We start from the raw sequence: 19,111 nt of genomic DNA on the forward strand, positions 1-19,111 counted from the left end.
ATGTATCAGCTGTTCCAAACCATTTCTATTTCAAATTATTCAAAGGCTTTAAGGAACTGGCTCCCTGCGCTTTTTCCTCTTTAAGATCACCAAAATTTATCAGCCAAAATGTGAAATCTGGTATGGAATGGCTTCTTGGGACATTTAAAGAGCTGAACACAAATTAGAAAATTAAGTTAAAATCTTGATCCCAACAACAGGCACCGTAAAATACAAAGTAAAAGGGAAGCTGTGAAAATAGCTGATTCCCAACATTGCAGCAGGAAGGTAAAATGATGAGAGATTCTTGAGCTAGAAAGCAGCAGGAAGCTCCTCATTTAGGAGTTTTATAGTAAAAATATCCTTGTCAAGAAATAGATGTAAAAGAAAAGTAGACTTTCTGTCTGAAGATTAGTAAAGGTATTCAGAGAGGTCACTGATTCATTAAAGAATCCTGGGGAGTTGTTTCTTATTGTAATCCCATTGTGGATCCTTAGTCGAAAGAGAAATGTACTCTACTGAGATTGTTGTCCTTTATGACCCAATTCAACAAGTTAACAGCCGTATGATTATAAAACCAAATGTATTTGTCTTAGAATTATCCTCCATAGAAGCCTACAGCCAAATGATACTCTGCTTTCTTAGATGACATAGCCTTCATAGAAGAACAAGTTTACCCAACAGCTATCAACCTTGCGAGAAGTTCCATTTTAAGAGAGGTCGTTCTTAGGTGCTTGTAAAGGCATTAACATTTACTGCATCAGCTGAGATTTGTTCTTCATGCTTACATGCCTGTATCCATCTCTGTCGTGTGGCATTTGCATGGAGGATATGCAGAGCATCAAACCATCATCCACCTTTAACACAGCTCAGAAACACAGGAATCTAAGAGTGAATATACAACAAAACTGCTGCATTTAGTAATGAAGTGGTATTCTAAAACGTTACCACCAAGGTGTATGAAATAAGGATCTTCATAACTCAAATAGGATACATGTATTGAAATGACAGAAATCACCACTGATTTGAACATATTTGAATCATAGAATCATAGAATGGCCTGGGTTGAAAAGGGCCACAATGCTCATTTTGTTTCAACCCCCTGCTGTGTGCAGGGTCACCAACCAGCAGCCCAGGCTGCCCAGAGCCACATCCAGCCTGGATTTGACTATGTTTAACATTGAAAAAGATGAACAGTGAGTGAAGTGGTGTCTGCTTTGGTGTTCAACACACCAGGGTGTAGGGGAGATTTCAGAGCAGCAGCACCAACATGGCATGGTGTCATCTTGTGCATACAGCAGTGAAGATGTGACATGTTTCCCTCAGTCCCCTGGCTCAGGTGCTCACAGCCAGGTGGGCAGGCTGCCTTGTGGCTTGGATGGAACAGCTTTATCTGTGTCGTTAACCACAAAATATGAAAGTGAGCAGGAGATAAATAGCATGAAATACCAAACCTCTCGTGGCATATGAGGAAATCCCAGCATGGATCCTTATTTCTCTCAGGACACACAACTGCTCTCTCCTGTTGTTTCTCCCTTCCCCTCAACACAACAAAAGCAAACAAAACAAGAAGCCTTTGGCACTAAGCAGAACCAGATGAGGTGCGGGACTGGTGGAGCTGCTCTCTTCCTGGTCTCTGTGCAGCGCAGCTTTCGCTGCTGCAAGGCATGTGCTGTGTGTGACTCAGTGCAGCTTGTTTTACCACCAGGAACAAGGCAGCCTTGCAGTGCAGCGACTGGTAAAGAGGAAACCAGTGGTTATGCCTGGAACGAGGAAATCACTGTTGTAATTGGTACGTAATGAGTATTGTATTCCTGCCGCTAAGGTTTTGAAAGTAACAGTAGGCCTTACAAAGGGATATTTACTATGCCACCCAGAAACATTGAGCAGAGAGAAACATGAAACATCGTGTTTACAGACATACACAAACTTATCCCAGCGTCTCACAGCTTGCAAGGCAAATGCAAGATCTGTTTGGTATCTTCTGCAGAATCATTGCGTTCTGAGGAGCTCCTCAGCTTGTGTTAACAAAGTCACCAAATCCCGCACGTTCTGCCACTTCTGAGGCATTGTTAGGCCAGCCAGAAAAACAAGAATCACAGAACATGAAAACTGTGGGATTTTAATTCAGAGCCCAGAACGGTGCAGGAATTTTCCTAAAGTGGAACCTGTGAAAAACTGCCCCGGCAGCGTGGGGTGCTCCCTTTCCTTCTAAAACCTTCCTTGTTCTGCTGAATTTTACCTTAAGGTTAGAAGTGGAGCTGCTTTCTAAAAACGCATTTGCATGCATCAGTTGAAGTAAGAAACCAGGAAATACGCAGAACAGAAATACTCTAAAAGCTGCGTGCTTCCCTATAACATCACAGCAAGCGCTGCTTTCTGGAACAGTAGTCCAGATAAAGTCATTTGTCACGCTGATAAAAACGGCAGCATTTTTCCTGCCCACCCAGTTCTGGGGCTGATAGGATTTGGTTCAGCCTGATCTGAAGCAGCAGAGTGGGAAAGGCATCTTTCATGTGTAGAGCTCATCAGAGGCAAGAGAAAAACAAGTGTCTCTCAACACCATTGCTTTTATTCTAGAGACAGAAATATTAGCTTGGTTCCAAGAAAAGTGAAAAGGAAAAGGAAAGTGTCACATTGACAATGAATAGTGCAGAGGCGGTGCAGTTTGTACTGTATTCTCTGTGCATAAATTCCCGATAACATAAGTTTTTAGTCTTCTCTTGTCATTTATGCAGTGAACATACAGATGTAGAAGTGTATCCAAGCTTCAAGTTTCTGTAGTTCCTTGCAAAGGGCTTTTTTAAACATGCAGAAGGCTCTTATAATGCAGACATGGATCTGGTACAGTATTATTCCCTGGAAAGGTGGGAGAAGTTTGCAAAGTTTGCTTTCTTACACATTCAGCTTCTCCCCACTTAGTTTTTTTCGATCACAGTCAAACCTTTCTTGAAAGAGTGAAGAGCATGTTTCCCTTTGAGGTGGGTGGTGTGGTGCATCCCAAAGCCTGCCTTGGGAAGACACCACTTTAAGGATGTGAACTCAAATGATGGAGAGCCAGGAGCAGGCAGGGGTAAAGAGAGACATTAGTTCAATTATAAAAGGCATTTCTGGATGTTCAGTACTTGTGTCTCACTGTGAGTAATCCCAGTCACACCCCTGGAAGCTTTTGTTTCACACTGACTTGAGCTTCATACAGCTGTGTCTGATTACATATTCCTGAAGCTGGATGTGTAGAGCCTTCTCCTCGTGTCCTGAGCTCGGGTTTGGTGTACAGACATAACAGCACCTGTCTGCAAAACTAAGCTTCATTAAGATGGAAAGGTATTAAAGGGTTAAAAGAGGAACTGAAGTGTTGGCATGGCATAGAGTAGACATAGCAGGAGGACATGAAAGTCAGTAGGGTAAGGTGATGCCTTCGTGTTTGAGTTGCATATGAAAGCTTTGGAAAACTGCAAATGCAATTTAGTGATAGCTCAAGGCAACATATGTGCAACTACCATAAAAATATGTAGTCAAATAGGAATGAAAAACCCTGAAGAAAAATTGTTTAGTATATATATTCATATATTTATCTCTCTGCTGGAGAGGTGCAGTAAGACCATCTCACTGAGGGTGAATGGAATCACCAGGGGTGCTCAGGGTCACCTCAGGGTCTGCTAAGGCAGCTCATGGGCAGAGCACTTCTCTGTGCCTGCATTCACTATGATGAGTCTCAGCAGTGCTTACACAGCGGCCACAGCAAGCGTGGACATGTGGAAGGATGTGTGTGCTGCTGTACCTTTATTCCTGTTAGATAACTGCAAGCTGAGATGGTGAAACCTTTGATAGCTCAGTGCTACCTCATTTCAGATGGATGAGGAAAGTGCTTGCACCTATACACCCCTTCCAGTGGGATGAGGGCACTGCAAGGATCTTGGTTCCAGCACAGGTCATTGGTGAAGAGGGAGGACTGCAGGCTATTCTACTGAGTCTTTTAAGTAAGCTGTTCCTATTGTCAGCTCTTCAGTGTACATAGAATAATGATTGGTAGGAAGAGGTGTTTATCTTCATAAGTAATTTCTTTTGTTTTAAAGGAAATGCTAGTGATGCATACATGGCAACCAGCAGGTCAGGAGAGTTGGTATGCAGAGGAATGGGAGCAGCTGAAAATAGCTGAAAATAAGAAAAGAACAGAAAAGGTAAGTCATATCATGTGGGACAACATCTGAAGAGACAGGCATTGTTCAACAGTACTAGAAAACGAGTTGCAGGCATTTCACTTTCTGTGTTACCCAACCATGAGGCACGGTGATGTAACGCAAGAAAGCTTTTGGCAAGGTTTGCTGTGTGCTACTGAGCCTTACCACGAAGGCTTTAGTAATAGTGCGATATGCAGCACTTGATTATAGGGATTATAGGGAATTTCTAACCCTGGCATCCTGAATAATGTCTGTGAGATTAAATATCAGGACACCAAGAGTTCCTGGCTACACCAAGTGTAGGAAAAATCTTGTAAGACAAAACAGTGTCTAGTTCAGTACTGATGTGAATGGTGTCACTAATCATTCATAGAAACAAAGGAGAAATTCAGAAATGTATTGAATGAAATAAACGACAATACTGGAGTTTTAGTACAGATCTTTAAGAAGCCCGAATTAACCCTTTCCAGTTTCTCCCAAGCATTCAGCATTTGCTCAGGAATTGTGAGCTTTTCTTGAACTCCCAGGTTTAGATTTGGTATCAAACTTTCTGATACTCCTGATGCGCAAAATCTTAAGTTTTCCTGCCCAAAATGCTGTTTTCCTCCCCAAAGTGCTGATAATATAAATCTTACCTAAGCTTGAAGAAAGTCTTTTAATCTATTTTTAACCAAATGCTCCCCTAGGCCTCATTAGATTTTTAACAGATAGGAGTTTGAGAAAGGATGTGCATGAGAGCAATTTGTGAGACAGAAGATACACATAAGAAACCAGCAAGGAAAGTTAAAAAATAGTCATTTTTCTTATATGACAAATCTGAAGCAGAAAGACAGAAAGATTAATTATTGGTTTGGTTCTGAAGGATTCCTCTAATTTTTATCTAATTCCCTTTTTTACAAACATTCAGCGATTTCACATTGTCAGGTGTGGCTCAAGTATTTTGCAGTTACTGAGGTAGATGCCACTCAGCATCCAAGATGCAGATGGACTTGCTGAGCCATCAGAAGATATTGTGTTTAACTCAGAAGTATCTGTTGCCTTGTAATGGAATGATACCTGTGAGCTGAAACTGAACGTACAACTCAGGTTTGCCTGTCAGTGAGCAGTGTGTACCAGTGATGAGGAAACCTTCCACAGTCTATGAATGCAGGTCTGCTCTACCTATCCCAAAAGCTCTGCTTACATATTAGTTGCATATACTTACTGCGATAAGTGCTGAAACAAGAAAAACCCACAACATATCTTCTCCTCAAAGAGCAAACCATGAAGGGAGCTCTTACCTCTGTTTTAAGATTTTCCTGTTTATTTTCTGTCTTACTTTCCTTCAGTGATATGTGTGGTTAGTGTGTGATAGGAATTCAAGCTGAAGCAGTGCTAAAATAATCAGCATTACGTGCTCAGCTCTCCAAGCTCCTGACCACCAGGAGTTTCTATGAACACCATTTTCCCTGCAGAGAATGGGGCTTTGGGTGTCCTGCAGCAATATTTGTATTCCTTAACTTGTTCAACCTTGATTATTTTGTGTGCTGATGAGTTTCGTATACATGACTTTAATTTCAGGTATCAAGTTGACCAACTCAAAGGATTATTAATAAAACAGTGCCCTTGTGTCACCCAGAACATATTAAAATATTCTGAATTGGCAAATCACAGTTCCATTGCAGGCAGCTTTCTTTTCCTGCCGGCACCTGTTTAATAAAATGGTTTGTTCTTCTCTGATTGCCAATTTGAAAGGGAACAGATCCAATGTATGACAAGACAACCACAAAAAAGAAACCATAGGTCTTTGCTCGTTGTTGGTATTATTAATTCACTGATGAACAACACAGGTATTCTTTCCACTGCAGGGACAGACTTCTCAGTGGTTGCTTTGTGTTCCTCCAGCTCAAGGAAGATCTGTTGCCTTCTACAGCATCAGGTGTGATGCCACTTCTCCCTGTGGATCATGCTGTGTTTTGAGGCATTGTAGACTATTTGGATTATAAGACACCACTCTAACCATCATCTCCCCATCACAGGGTCTATTCTTTGTAGCTTCATAATGCTCAGCGAAAACACCAGACCCATGGTTGTTGTAGCACCTCGCAGTTCCTCAACTGTGGTTCCTGCACTTCCTTTCACTGAAATTTCACAAGCACTCTCTTTTAAGAGTTTTTTTGGGGAAATGTTTTTGCTTACATTACCTAGTTTATATGCCCATGTTCTAAAACTGCAATTTCAGATAAATCCCTGCTATCCTGGGCACAACAGCCCTCTTGGTTAAGGAGCCATTTGGTGACAGGATAAAAGATTCAGTGCAACTTTGCTATTTTCATAGGAAAAGCAGCAAGCAACACACCAATATCTTTGAGAAAGGTCAACTTGATGTCAGCAGCACCAGAGCACAGGATGTGGGGATACTGAGTGCTCTGCTCCCGTAGGTGTGGTTAGTGGCAGGCAGCCAGGCTGGCATCACCACACCCACTGCAGCTGTTTGTTACCAGGCACTTCCAAAAAAACAATACTTAAGATTAATTTAGGAACAGACTCGATGAAACACGTTTAATTTCAGGTATGTCCTGCAGTCCGTTTAGGTATGTTGTTAACGTCTGTTCATGGTTCACTCTCTGTTTTGCTCCTGAAGTTTGCTCTTGTTGGGGATGCAAGAAGTTGCCTGAGATTTGTTCTCAGCCTCTTCTGCAGTCTCGTGGTTACTCTGACAACTTCACTCTTCTGCTGTGGCTCAGCACGACAGCCTGTACCTGGTAAATAATGTGTCTGTATCTACATACATAACAGAACCAGCAAAGAATGGTAAGGAGAAGGTTTTGAGAACACTTTAACAACACAGAACAGGTCATTTCACTAGCAACTCATGTTTTAACAGCAGTTAATTGTATTCTAAAAGGACAGATTAATATTGTGTTCAATAGTCATAACTCCTTTGGTTCCTCTCTGATTAACGCAAGTTAAAGGATATTTTTGGGATAACAACTGGGCCTGTATTTCAGGTAGAATTTTCAGTTCTCTAGTTTTGCTTTGAGAAATATCCAGTATAATCTTAAATATATAAACTGGCTTAAATCTCCTTACATGCAAATTTTCAAGAATATATTTCAAAAGTAATGATTTTAAGCAAGTGCTTCATCGAAGCATGACACGTGATTTGCCAAACAGACTTATGACTAAGCCAACACATAGCTTGTTCAGTGGGACCAAAATTTGCTCCAGTGTGATTCATCAATGAGTAAGAATGATGCTATCTGGCATTTTAATCTGAGCACAGATTTGAATAATGACCTGGATTTGTTGAGGAGCAGCTAGCTAAGCAAGAAAAGGAAAAGAAAAAAAAAAACCAACTATAAAGAATTCTGTAGTTGATATCATTACCTATTTTCAGCTATGTGAGTCAGTGAGCTATCACATGGATTTGCACAGAAATATCAAAGCAAATCCCACTTCAAACCCACACCACTTCCCAATATATACCCTCACTCGTCAATTGCAACAAACCGAGTTAACATATGTTTGTCTGAAATACAGATCAGAACTATAGCAACAATTAACTGTCTTAAAACAAAGACTAATGGCTGATCTGAGAAGAAATACGCAATCAACAAATGACATTTGCTGACATCAGTAGGAAGGGTCTGTAAGATACACAGAGATCAAAGTTGGCAAATTGTTATGCAAAATTGGAAAAGAAGATTCTAAAAAGACAGAGATGGAAACTTGTATGAATATTCTTTAGTAACAACAATTGAATCAGCTACAGCTGTCATGAAAAGACTGAAATCCAACATATTTCTTCAATATAAACTTCCTTTGAGTTACCTCTGGAGTCATGAGAGAATCATTATTCGTAGTGGTCCATGTTTTGTAACACAGAGCCAAGTACTGTCACAGGGGAAAACACAACTCAGGCTGTTAAAGGAGACTTCCACTAAACTGTGTCCTAGCAGAAGATGGAACTTTGACAAAATGTCATTATGTTTTTCCAGAATGTTATATAGTTTATTGCACAGTGATGTAGGAAAGCAACTATTCATCCAGTACTGGACAGCAGAGCAAGAACAGGTTGTAATGTGGTAATGCAAGTACTCCCAACAACATCAGCAATACTGAAAATCAGATCTTCTCATTCTTTGTCTGTGCTCTTATTTGAGCAAGATCACAAAACAAATGGGCAAGAAAAGAAGGGATGCTTATTGTGGCTTCTGTTGGGAAATACCAACTGCCTTTGGTCTGTAGCTGATCTAGCTGTGGATCAGGACTGCTCAAAAGAGAGGATAGCTGAAGTCCTCCAAAGATGTAAATCCCATTGAAGGAGGCACACATACCATGTTATTCAGGGACAAAATGATCAGCACTGTAGGGCTAGTTAAGAACCAGCTGGAGCTGTTCTGAAAGTCCCATGCTACAACTAAACTTATCTCAATAGCGCAGGCAATAGGTGCTTTAGAAATAGAAATAGGTGCTTTAGTGCTGCCAGGCATATTCCTCAGCTAAGAGATCAGGTTTCTGGGTCTCCAAATACAGAAGTCAGTCACCAGCCCAGTGATCACCTCAATCACCTGCATGCCTTATAACACTATATTTTGTTGTACCTATTTTCTGTATTCAGAATTCACAGCCTGAAACTTAGTGTCAGATACTAATTCTATCTCCTAAGAATTATGTATATATGAGTATATAAGAAGTACAAGCAGTTGATGTGAGGGCTTGCTAGGTTGGTTGGGAGCAGGGAGTAGTTCAGCTCGTATGGAACGAATTCATTCTCATATCCATTAGATACTTAAGATACCCATACAAGGCAGCTAAGAAGAAGAGGATCACTGTAAATAGTTGGTGGCAACATCTTCATATTACAACTAATTAATAGAAATATGACATTAATGTCCTTTGGAATTTGGCTTGCTTTCAACTTCTCTCTTACACAGTACGAGCAATCACTAGGATACACACAGAGATGCTTTGAGGTTTGCTAGAAACTCACTTTGCCTATTTTATGTTTCTCTATTGCTTAACAGGAAACGATCTCTGAAGTAGAAGCACAGAGGACTCTGCTCCTGAGGACTGGTTCATATCCCAGCTCCACACAGCCGAGTGCTCCGACCGGGGACTGGTGCGATAGCATCTCACTGTACAGATTCCGTAATTAATTTTAATTTCTTTAATTAAGTATTTAGTCTTTGGGGAAGGAGTATGAAAAAGTTGTTTCATAAACTGACAATGGGCAATTGTTCTAAGTTTCTTATCCTGCAGGCAAGCAGGATAATGAGAGCTATAGAAATACTTGGGCAGATTGATTGCACGGAGCAGATAGGAATCCCCTGGCACAGTCCTCTCATCTGTTTGCAAAGTAACAGGCACCTCCCAGCTCTTCCAGTGAACATCACTGTTACCCCGTGCTGCAAGTAGTTAAACCAGCTTTGAGTGCAGCTACTGGGGGACAACACTGAAATTAAAGAAATACAGAAGAAAATGGACAAATGGGTCTGAGTTCCACTCTGTTGTGAGCAGGACCAAAAAGCAGCTCACAGAAAAAATCTGGAGACATCGATGAGTTCAGATTCAAGGGCAGACCCAGAGATTTGTATCCAGATGTATTTTCCCTGCATATGTGGAAGAAATCTTTACAGACTGACTCAGAAACCGTCCTGTATGATACCATGTGCATGTGTCAGACCAGGAGGTGACTGAGATAATGGCTACTAATCACATTTATTGGACTCCTTGCATTCAGTGTGTGGGGGCTTCACTCCACTACAGTTCCTCCACAAAGACAAATCCTCATTTGAAGCCTTACAGCTTGGGTAGTTAAAGTGGCTGCTGACTCAACCTCATCCCTTCATCAAACATTACATCAACAGACAGCAGAAACTGGGGAAATAATGTTATCAAAAGTCTAATATCGAAACTCCCAATACTTTACCAAACTCACATAAAATAAAATGACATAAAAGAAAGCCAACAGATGTAGTGTCATATGGACTTGCTTAATGGCAATGCTTAGCCTTTCAGAAAAAGGTTTACATCTACATTTACTACTGAAACCTGGCATTTATATTGAATAATTCATAAGTTGTTGCTTTCTGTGCTTTGCTGCTTTCCTTATATGCATGAACCGAAATAACGTTATCTCTGCTCTAAGGGGAGGAGATCAATCTGTACATATGCAGATATTTTTGTCATTGTTCTGTAGTGTATAAATACGCATTTAACTGAACCGGTGCTAAAATTTCATCTTTGCTTATGACAGAAATGCTCTGTACAGATTTCATTTGCAACACGACTGTGCTTCCAACTAATTCTCCCAAGACTCTCCCAGGTATTTTGGCAACAGTCGCATGTAGTTTGGGCACGTGTTTCCATGCCTACATGTGCCTCATTTTAAGACAAACTCATCCCTCTTCACTCTTAGCACAGCTGCAAATGAGATCGCTGCCAGGGCTTCTCCACCCTTCCACCTTTTACCTGTGACCTCAGCACAGAAAGGATTTGAAGATACCCTTGGATTCAGGATCTGCACAGAACCTCAGCAAGTGAGTGTTTAAGTAGGAGCCAAGGTGCTGGTTTTTGTTACTTTTCTATCCTGTTGCTTCTAGTGTCAGCTTTGCAGATATTACAGTTGCAAATACCACGCTTGTCCTCTTCTCTCCTGCAGTTTATTCCTTTTAAAAGCTAATTTTAATTCTAAGACATTATTGTCTATTTCAACTATTCTACCATAGCCAATTTATCATCCATAAAGGCTGAGGGAACACTGTCTTTTTTACTGATGCTTCATCTGCAACTGGTTGAAGCAAAAGGGGTGCTTAGGCTGACCCTCCCAGGCCAGCTGTCTTCTTTCCTATTTCTCAAGGAAAAGTTTCTCATTTAACTCACACCAATGGATAAAGTGTTGCAGCATCATTTTTCCTGCTACTGTAGCACATTCTACAGTGTATAAATCTTTCCTGCTTCTCATTAGATGGGAGTTCCTAGGAGTGAGTTCCTTCCTAAAGCTCGCAGAGCAGCCTGGGCCAGTCCCTGACTTATTCACACACCTGGAGACAGAGCCCTGTTCTGCATCCTGCCTTGAAGACTTCACCGATGAACCAATAGCCACAAACTCAAAGCACAGGTACATAACATCAGGTCTTCCACCATGGTTTCTTTTATATTTATTTTTAAATTTAAGTATTTTTTCTATTCTAGTTTATACTGCTTTTAGCTCAGTTTCTACTTAAAATATCACATTCATGATCAGGCTTTAATTATGCAAAAGAAGTCCTTGCAGCATGCGCCAGCACAGCTCCAGCCCTTTGGAGCTGCACAGAGCAATTCCTCTGTTTCTGGAGTTCAGGGGGATGTCTGTTAATCTCCTCACTGGTTTATGGGGTTCCTGGTAACCCACATGGATTTGTGAGCCCACACTTGGCTCATAAGGGCCAATAACTTTCATAACTTAAAAAGCAAATTAACAGAAGGATCTCATGATGGTAGCTGAAATCCCAAGTGCTCCATCCTCCTGATTTCACACAATCATGGAATCATTAAGGCTGGAAAAGCCCTTGAAAAATCCCCAAGCCCAACCCCCATATGCCCACTGCCCACATCCTTCAGTGCCACATCCCCATGGCTCTGGGATACCCCAAGTACAGTGACCCCCCCCCACTCCCTGGGCAGCTGTGCCAATTTCCAAACTGAATTTGTATTAATGCCATTTGTTATAGCATAAATTACTGAATATCTGTAAAAGGAACAGCAAGTGTGAGACAAGCGGGTGTTGTCAGCAAATGAACAGCTGTCCCAGGGTGGGATCGACACTAACAGTGTAAGCAAGATACTGACAAAGATTTGTTTCTAGATATTTTTAACTATGTTGGTTTTTTTTTCTCACCAGGTTTCCTGCTTGAATCCCCCTCACACACCCAGTGCTCGTCACCTGTACTGCAGTTCTTCTCTCTGCACTGACTGCCTTCCTCTGGGCTGGAACACAAAAGAAGACTTTGTGAAACCTGTCACCATTTCTGGGTACTTGCAGTGCATTTTTTCTCCTACATGGGTTAATAGAGCTCCATGGTTATTTCTGGGAAGCAGCTACTGACAACCGGATGGTCTCTGTCATATGCTGAGAATTATCTGCCTACTTGGGCAGGATTTATTCTGTCACTTTGGGACCATCGTGCCTCTCTCTGACAGGGACGAGGATTTCACTCCAGCCTCTCCCAGGTCTTCCCTCTTTCTCCCCAAGTTCCTTCCCCGCATCCCCAAGACAACAACATATCAATAATTAAGTGGGCAGCTGAGGGCTGGGGCGCCTATTTGTGAACACTGCGGACAATCCTGTGCCCAAGCAGTGCAATTTCACATTAAGGGGATGGTTGTTTTTTTTTTTTCAGATATTTTTTGGTAGCCATATTGGCACAAAGAACCACAGCTTTGTCTGAAACTCTATGGGTGTGTTAAACCAAAGCACAGAAATACAGATTCTCCTTTTAGCCACAATTAAATGAAGTAATAATAGGATAATGTTTTTATTTATTTCTCAGGGGTAAATGTTCACTTTTTGTCCCTCAGAAGCAGAGAGGAACTTCCAGGACTGATCACAGGTAATGGCAAACTCTAATACTTGTTATGTGTTATGATGTTTTCTCACCTCAGAAAAAATCAGAGAGAAGCAACAAATTCTTTTCCTGGATCTGAAAAATAAATGAATATATAAGCCAGATAACAGGAGCTGCCTCTTCTCTAGGCCTCTTCCCTCGGTTGCAGCATCTGAGAAGGCTGCAGTTGCTGGGGTGGCTCTCAGTTGTGCCAGGTTCTGCTGCTTCTTTCTCTACCTGGTTACACACCTGCCTGAGTGTTCACTTTCTGTTAAGTAAACGTGGAGTCATGTGTGTAGAAGTTATGGGTTTTTTTGAATGAGGAGCATTTATTCTTCCATGCTCTTAGGATACATGGCTGCTTGCTCTGGCTCCCGACAACCGGCACTACCGCTTCCCTGGGGTTTGTCTGCAGGATGGAGAATCACAGCATGGTTGGGTTGGAAGGGATCTCAAGGATCATTGAGCTCCAACGCCCCACCACATGCAGGGCCACCAACCTCCACATTGAATACCAGCCCAGGCTGCCCAGGGTCCCATCCAACCTGGCCTTGAACAGCTCCAGGAATGGACGGGGCATCCACAGCCTCTGGGCAGTTGTTCCAGCACCTTCCCCTCTCATAGTACAGAACTTCCCCAACATCCAACCTCAATCTGCCCTCCTCCATGTCCTGCTGTTATCTACCCCTTCAGAGAGTCAACTCCCCTCCTGTTTATAGGCTCCCTTTGGGTACTTAAAGGAGTGCGGGGTCCCAACTCTGCTGTGCCACTGCACTGAGCTGAGCCCACAGTATGGAGAGGGAAACCATTCCCGTTCTCTGTGGGGATGGAACTGGATGATGTTTAAGGTCTCTTCCAACCTAAGCCATTCTCTGATCCTGTGATTTTGTATCTTTCCTGGAATAGAAATTTCCAGAAAGAACTGTTCTATTTTATTTAAGTGCTTCGTTTTTTAATTTCTGTTCTAAATCCTTCGCCCTTATCATCTCCTGTTGCAGTAGCATTCAATTACAGCCAAGTTCTTATCTCACAGCAGGTAAAAATGTGAGAGATGAAATCTCTCCAGCCTGTGTTTTGTGGGGGCTGCTTGTAGTCAAATGGAATTTTTGATTTTTTTTAAAGCAACAACAAAAACTTCTTTCAGGTGTTCATAATAAATATGAATAATAAAGAGCAAAGCACACGAGAGAGAGAAAGGAACTGGAGGCCTGACGTAGCCCTGCTTAGCTCTCAACTGTGCAGTAAATAGCAAGTGCTGCCATTTCAGTTCCCTGTGCTTTTTTCATCTGCAGATCATGTTCAAGCCTGCAGCAGAGGTTGGTGCGACTTTCTGGGTACCAGTGCATGGGCAGCACGTGGCAGCAGCACTGACAGTGGCAGCAAACAGCTCCAGGTCTGACCTCTGCATCTGAGCATGGAGCAGGTACGTGTTGGCTCTCTGCGTTCCCCACCAACCCCAGCCCCCAGCGCACACGGCTGCCGCATCACCACCACTGGCTTTTTGGGAGCCTCCAGTGTTCTTCCAAAGCCTTCTAGACATTGGTTTGAGCTGAGCTTGCAGTGAATTTGGAGCTAAGTTACCTGTTTGTGTTTTGGGTTTTGTAAATCAGCACTGAACTGAAGGCACTCCGTTACCGGGTTCTCAGGGCATCCTGCAGTGTGAGGGCTTGCTGCTGGTGCTGATGGCCGTGTCCTGGTGTGGCTCTGTGCCTGGATTCCACCAGCTAAAGCCTCAGCAGCCGCCAGCTCCCAACTTACCTGCAGATGCTACCCGCGTTCATGTGGACAAACTAAGGGTTGGACCCAGGCTTGTGGGCTGAGCTGCAAACTCACTTGGCTTCAGTGCCTTTAACTGAATGTTATCACAGTCGGTTTCTATTGAATTGGAGAGCGGTGCCCATGGCCTGATATAAGCCTGGGCATCCCGTGGTACTTGGCGTTTTGCAGTGAGAGGAGACAGTCCCTGCCCCGAAGAGAACATCACAGGAACTTTTTTTTCTGGTGATTTAATCATAATATTGACAACTTTATCAAAAATTACAAAACTGATATTAAAAAAATTTCTAATTCTTAGTAAGTCTAGAATGGGTTTCTTTTTTTAAAAATAGAAAAGCACTTTTATGCTACTGCTCTTCTGGAATTCTCACATTACAACCCTACATAGCAAAATACAAATGTAGCTAAGAAAGGTAGCAGGCCTAAGGTACTTCAGTCCACCACGAGCCCTCTAACAACTTCTATACCATCAAACTCAGGGACTCCAAAAGGGTATCACAGTACGTAGAAACCTTCTGCAGAACTCAGCTAGGAAATGCCTGGTAATGTTACGTTCCTTCTAACCCCGAAATCCTTAGACTGTGAGTATGAGACCTGGGACAGCAGAGGTGGGAATCAGTATTACTTTTTTCCCTCTGTGAATATTTACTTTTGCAGCTGATTCCAACCAAACATTCTCTGCAAGAAGTGAAAATACGAAGAAAATCCATCGAAACGAATGAAAAACATTATTATTATTATTATTATTTTTATGGTGTTCACAAAACGCACCATAACAGTAATGAGGAAGATTTCCTTTCATCGCAACGCCCCAACCGCGCCGGCACCGCGGAGTGGAGGAGCAATAAATAAATAAATAGTGGGAGCCACGGCGCCGCGGGGCGATTCTGTGTCACTGTGCCACGGACGGACAAAAGCCTCTCCTTCCACTTCCCACAATGGAGTAGGTTTTTTTTTTCCTTTTTTCTTTTTTTTTTTCCTTTTTTTTTTTTCACCTTTTAAATATAGGAATTCTCTCTTAAATTAGAAAGTAGGCAAAAAGTATTATTAATTATTATTATTATTATTATTTTAAAGTTTCATTTTAAGTCTTCTATTAGAAAAAATAGAGATTTATTAAACAAAAAATAATAAGGTAGAAAGAAGGGTTGGGCCTCCATCAAAAAAGTATATTATGCTTTAATGCAAAGAGAAAGAAATGGCTCTATGGGCAAAATTCAAGTACGAGTGACCAGTTTTTTAATCGTAAAGTAGGTGCAACATTTCTTAAAATGTTCCAACACCGCATGACCTGTAATGCTCACAATATTTACATTAACTGCTTACATGAAACCAGGAAAGCTCTAAAAGAGGAAAAAAAAAATGGTATGGACTGAAACAAACTACTCCTAGCACCCACAGCAATGTCATCATTAACCAATGAAATCAAGTGCACAAAAATACTTTACATAGTCTACCGATGTAAAGTATACATTGGTGAGGAAGTACAAACCTAAGGAGTTAGATGCCAAAAGAAGGTTGCTCGATACAAACTCCACTCTAGGACAGAAAGCAAAGGCAGAACCCAACCGAACGGAACCAGGCACGCACACAGGCATGTGGACACCCGCGGCGTGGGCATCCGACACAGGAGGGACACGCGGCAGCAAAGCAGGCTGCGATGGGGATGGACAACGTCAACTCTTGGAACAGAACAAACACATCAACTTGGAACATAAAAATGCCGACTACGCTACACAAAAAAAATCACTCCACATGAGTCTGCATGTAGGACCGTGGTGTTACACACATGACAAATGAACCTACCCCGCGGAAGGAAGGGCTCCTGCTCCAGGCCCCTGTAGCCAGTGTAGCTATTGCAATCCCTCGGGCTGGGGAAGGAGGAGAAAGAGCTGTTTGGTGAGACACGAGGAAGCGGTGAGCCTGGAGGGACTGCTCTGCGCTGGAGCCCTGGGGGCTGGGGTCCTCAGGGCCAGCTGGCCTCTGCCACGGGCTGCATGCAGGGCTGCTGCTCCCGGAGCCAACGGGACGCCGACTGCTGCCAGTGCTGGGCCAGGGGAAGACAGAGGGGGGCCCTGGCTGTGCCCGGGGGCCACAGCGGTGAGCTGGGAGCTATTTCAGGAAGCCCTGAGGACAGAGGGTGTCACTGCTTCCATCGCCATCACCACCATCCATGTGAAAAATGTATGAGCTAGAATGGAAATAACGTTGTGCTACGCTTCCGTTCGTTAATTTATAATGGCTCATAGCTTTAGACTTTTAAATCTGTAGTGTATTAATTTCTTCTACATTTGTTTCACATTTCTCACTTAATATAACATAAATAATTTGGTTAATAGATTTAACCTGCACATTTCAGCCACATTAATATATATAAGAAATCTGTTAATGGTATAAATAATTCTTTTTAAATAAAATAAATCTGATATGTTACATAATACTGATAAAAATTACTGTTGCTAATAGTTCTGTAAGCCACCCCTGATTTTCTGTTTCAGGACTGTGAGATGGGTCTGGGATTACCTCTCCGAGCGCTGGGAGCACGCCGTGCCTTCTGCAAAACCAATCTGCAGCCAGCACCAATCGTGTGCTGGAGCACCATTAACAGCCAACGCGATGCTTTACCATGTCAGGTAATTGCAGCTAATCCACCTAGGTGCTCGGAGGTCAGGGTTACTGGGGGTAGAAACTCTTTAGTTTAGCAAGTGGCTATGAAACCTTAACTACAGAAATAGCTGACTAAAATAGCCCATCTACTTTTTCCTTAATAAAATCTACACCCTCCTACTTTAAAAGTTAAGTAAATAAAAATGCAACCAACAGTTGCAGCCTTTGAATCGTTACTTAGAGCTGTGATCCCACGTCCCGTTAGGAATCTGCAAGGTTGCACTCTCCTACAGAGACCTGAAATGGAGTACAGTACTTCCAGGCAAGGTTCATTCCAAACAGACAGGATAAATGGACACTCAGTGGCGTGAAGTGTATGTCATAATTAAGGTATTACATAATCATGCCTTCTCTCTGCTGTTAAATACAAAAACAGCATCTTTTACATTATCATATAAAAGCATTTAGGCTGTATTTTTATTTATCACTTTACACTGGTAGTCTCTTGTATGTGTACTCAATAGAAACCAAAGAATTTTGTACACTATTTTTTTTTTTTTTGTACAATAAAAGATAAAGTGTGCATTAGGTACGCTTGTACATGACAATATTGTACAATATTTACATTTCAGATATCACCATGAAATTCTGTATTATCTATATACACAATGAAAATTTCTCAGAAACATTTGGACTATTTCTTATAATCACAATTTTAGTATTATAGAAAAAAACAAAACAAAACAAAAATAAAACCAACAAAAAAACAAAACAAAACAAAAACCAACCCTCAGTAATCATCTGACATGGTTACTGTAACCTTCCCAGATTTCTGATTGGCTTTTCCAGCAACCGCTCTCCCTCCTGATCATCCACACCACTGTACCACACTCCACGTAGCACCCCGCGGCGGCGGCCGTCCTCATATAAATATTGATATAACCACGTCTATATCAATACCTACATACAGACTTATGTGCACGTTCGTTTTGATAAGTACTGGACCAGTAACAAAGACATTCAATGTTATCTAGAGATCTTCCTCCTCTTGGGTTTTGGAGGCTTCACTTGTCTGTCTCCCTGTGGGATTTGGTGGACCTAGAAATAAGGACAGTCACAGGTTAGTGGAGAAGACCCGTCTGAGTAACCAGCCAAAAGCAAACGAGCCATGGACTGCTGAGATGCTGCTGAGCTGCCCCCATGGAATCATTTAGGCTGGAAAAGCCCTCTCAGATCCCCACATCAACCCCCACCCACCCCCCATGCCCACTGCCCACATCCCTCAGTGCCACATCCACAGCTCTGGGACACCCCCAGGGATGGTGACCATCCCATTCTACAGCAACTGTGCCACTGCCTGACTGCTCTTTGTGGAAGGAATGGTTCTAACATCCAACTTGACCCTCCCTGGTGCAACTGGAGGCCATCACAGCGGCTCTCAGCACTTCACGTTCACATGGACACAGAGTTCCACAACTTCACAGCCCTTGGTGGGGGCAGCTCCCGGCTGCTGCAGTCTGTGTGCCTCAAAGCTCTGTGACCTCAGAGCAAGTACCAACTGAACTGAAACTGCAGGTCCACCACATTCCGTGAGACAAATCTTTATCAATCATTCTGACAGCAGCAATTCACTACAAATTGTATGTTGAGAAAATACCGGTAACATGAAAAAAAATCTACCAAACTCAGGACAGCAGCAGCATTACTAAGGAAGGCGCCGTGCCCAGCAAGCTGTGTCCCACTCCTCACTATGTGCAGCCCTCCGATGTGAGCTTGGTGCTGGCTGAAGCGCTGCTGAGCTCTCGCCATGAGCACAGCGCTGCCAGAAGGGCCACGGAGTGCCACCACCACCTGCCGGCGGCCGCAGCTCCTGGCACAGTCGGGCAGAGGCTGCGCATCCCCACGCAGTGCTGTCCTGATCGCCTTCAGGCCATGACCACTTGCTGCTCGTTTACTGGCTCTTTCCAGCAGAAATGATGATTTAAGCTCATTATCTTG

General features: G+C 42.6%; 1 protein-coding gene and 1 long non-coding RNA gene across 15 annotated transcripts in view; one reads left to right on the forward strand and one right to left on the reverse strand.

Annotated features, from left to right (window-relative positions):
• Positions 1 to 1,102: 1,102 nt before the first annotated feature.
• On the forward strand, positions 1,103 to 17,677 carry LOC107317055. 3 transcript variants are annotated; one of them, XR_001556703.2, is made up of 8 exons: positions 1,103 to 3,303; positions 4,056 to 4,160; positions 9,170 to 9,293; positions 10,564 to 10,684; positions 11,113 to 11,265; positions 12,028 to 12,158; positions 12,677 to 12,736; positions 14,023 to 17,677. It is a non-coding gene; the product is annotated as an uncharacterized LOC107317055 (long non-coding RNA). The 3 variants fall into 3 exon arrangements; XR_004307975.1 differs by having other exon boundaries at positions 9,170 to 10,684; XR_004307976.1 differs by having other exon boundaries at positions 1,103 to 1,771; positions 9,170 to 10,684.
• MBD5 (methyl-CpG binding domain protein 5) overlaps positions 17,569 to 19,111 on the reverse strand; it is a 120,247-nt gene continuing 118,704 nt past the window's right edge. For all 12 annotated transcript variants that reach the window (XM_015869254.2, XM_015869253.2, XM_015869252.2 and 9 more), the window contains one exon: positions 17,569 to 18,211. In XM_015869254.2, coding sequence (XP_015724740.1) covers positions 18,140 to 18,211 — 72 coding nt within the window. In that variant the 3' untranslated portion in view covers positions 17,569 to 18,139. The remainder of the gene's footprint in view (positions 18,212 to 19,111) is intronic.

This window comes from Coturnix japonica, chromosome 7 (assembly GCF_001577835.2).
Source record: "Coturnix japonica isolate 7356 chromosome 7, Coturnix japonica 2.1, whole genome shotgun sequence".
NCBI classification, from domain to species: Eukaryota; Metazoa; Chordata; class Aves; order Galliformes; family Phasianidae; genus Coturnix; species Coturnix japonica.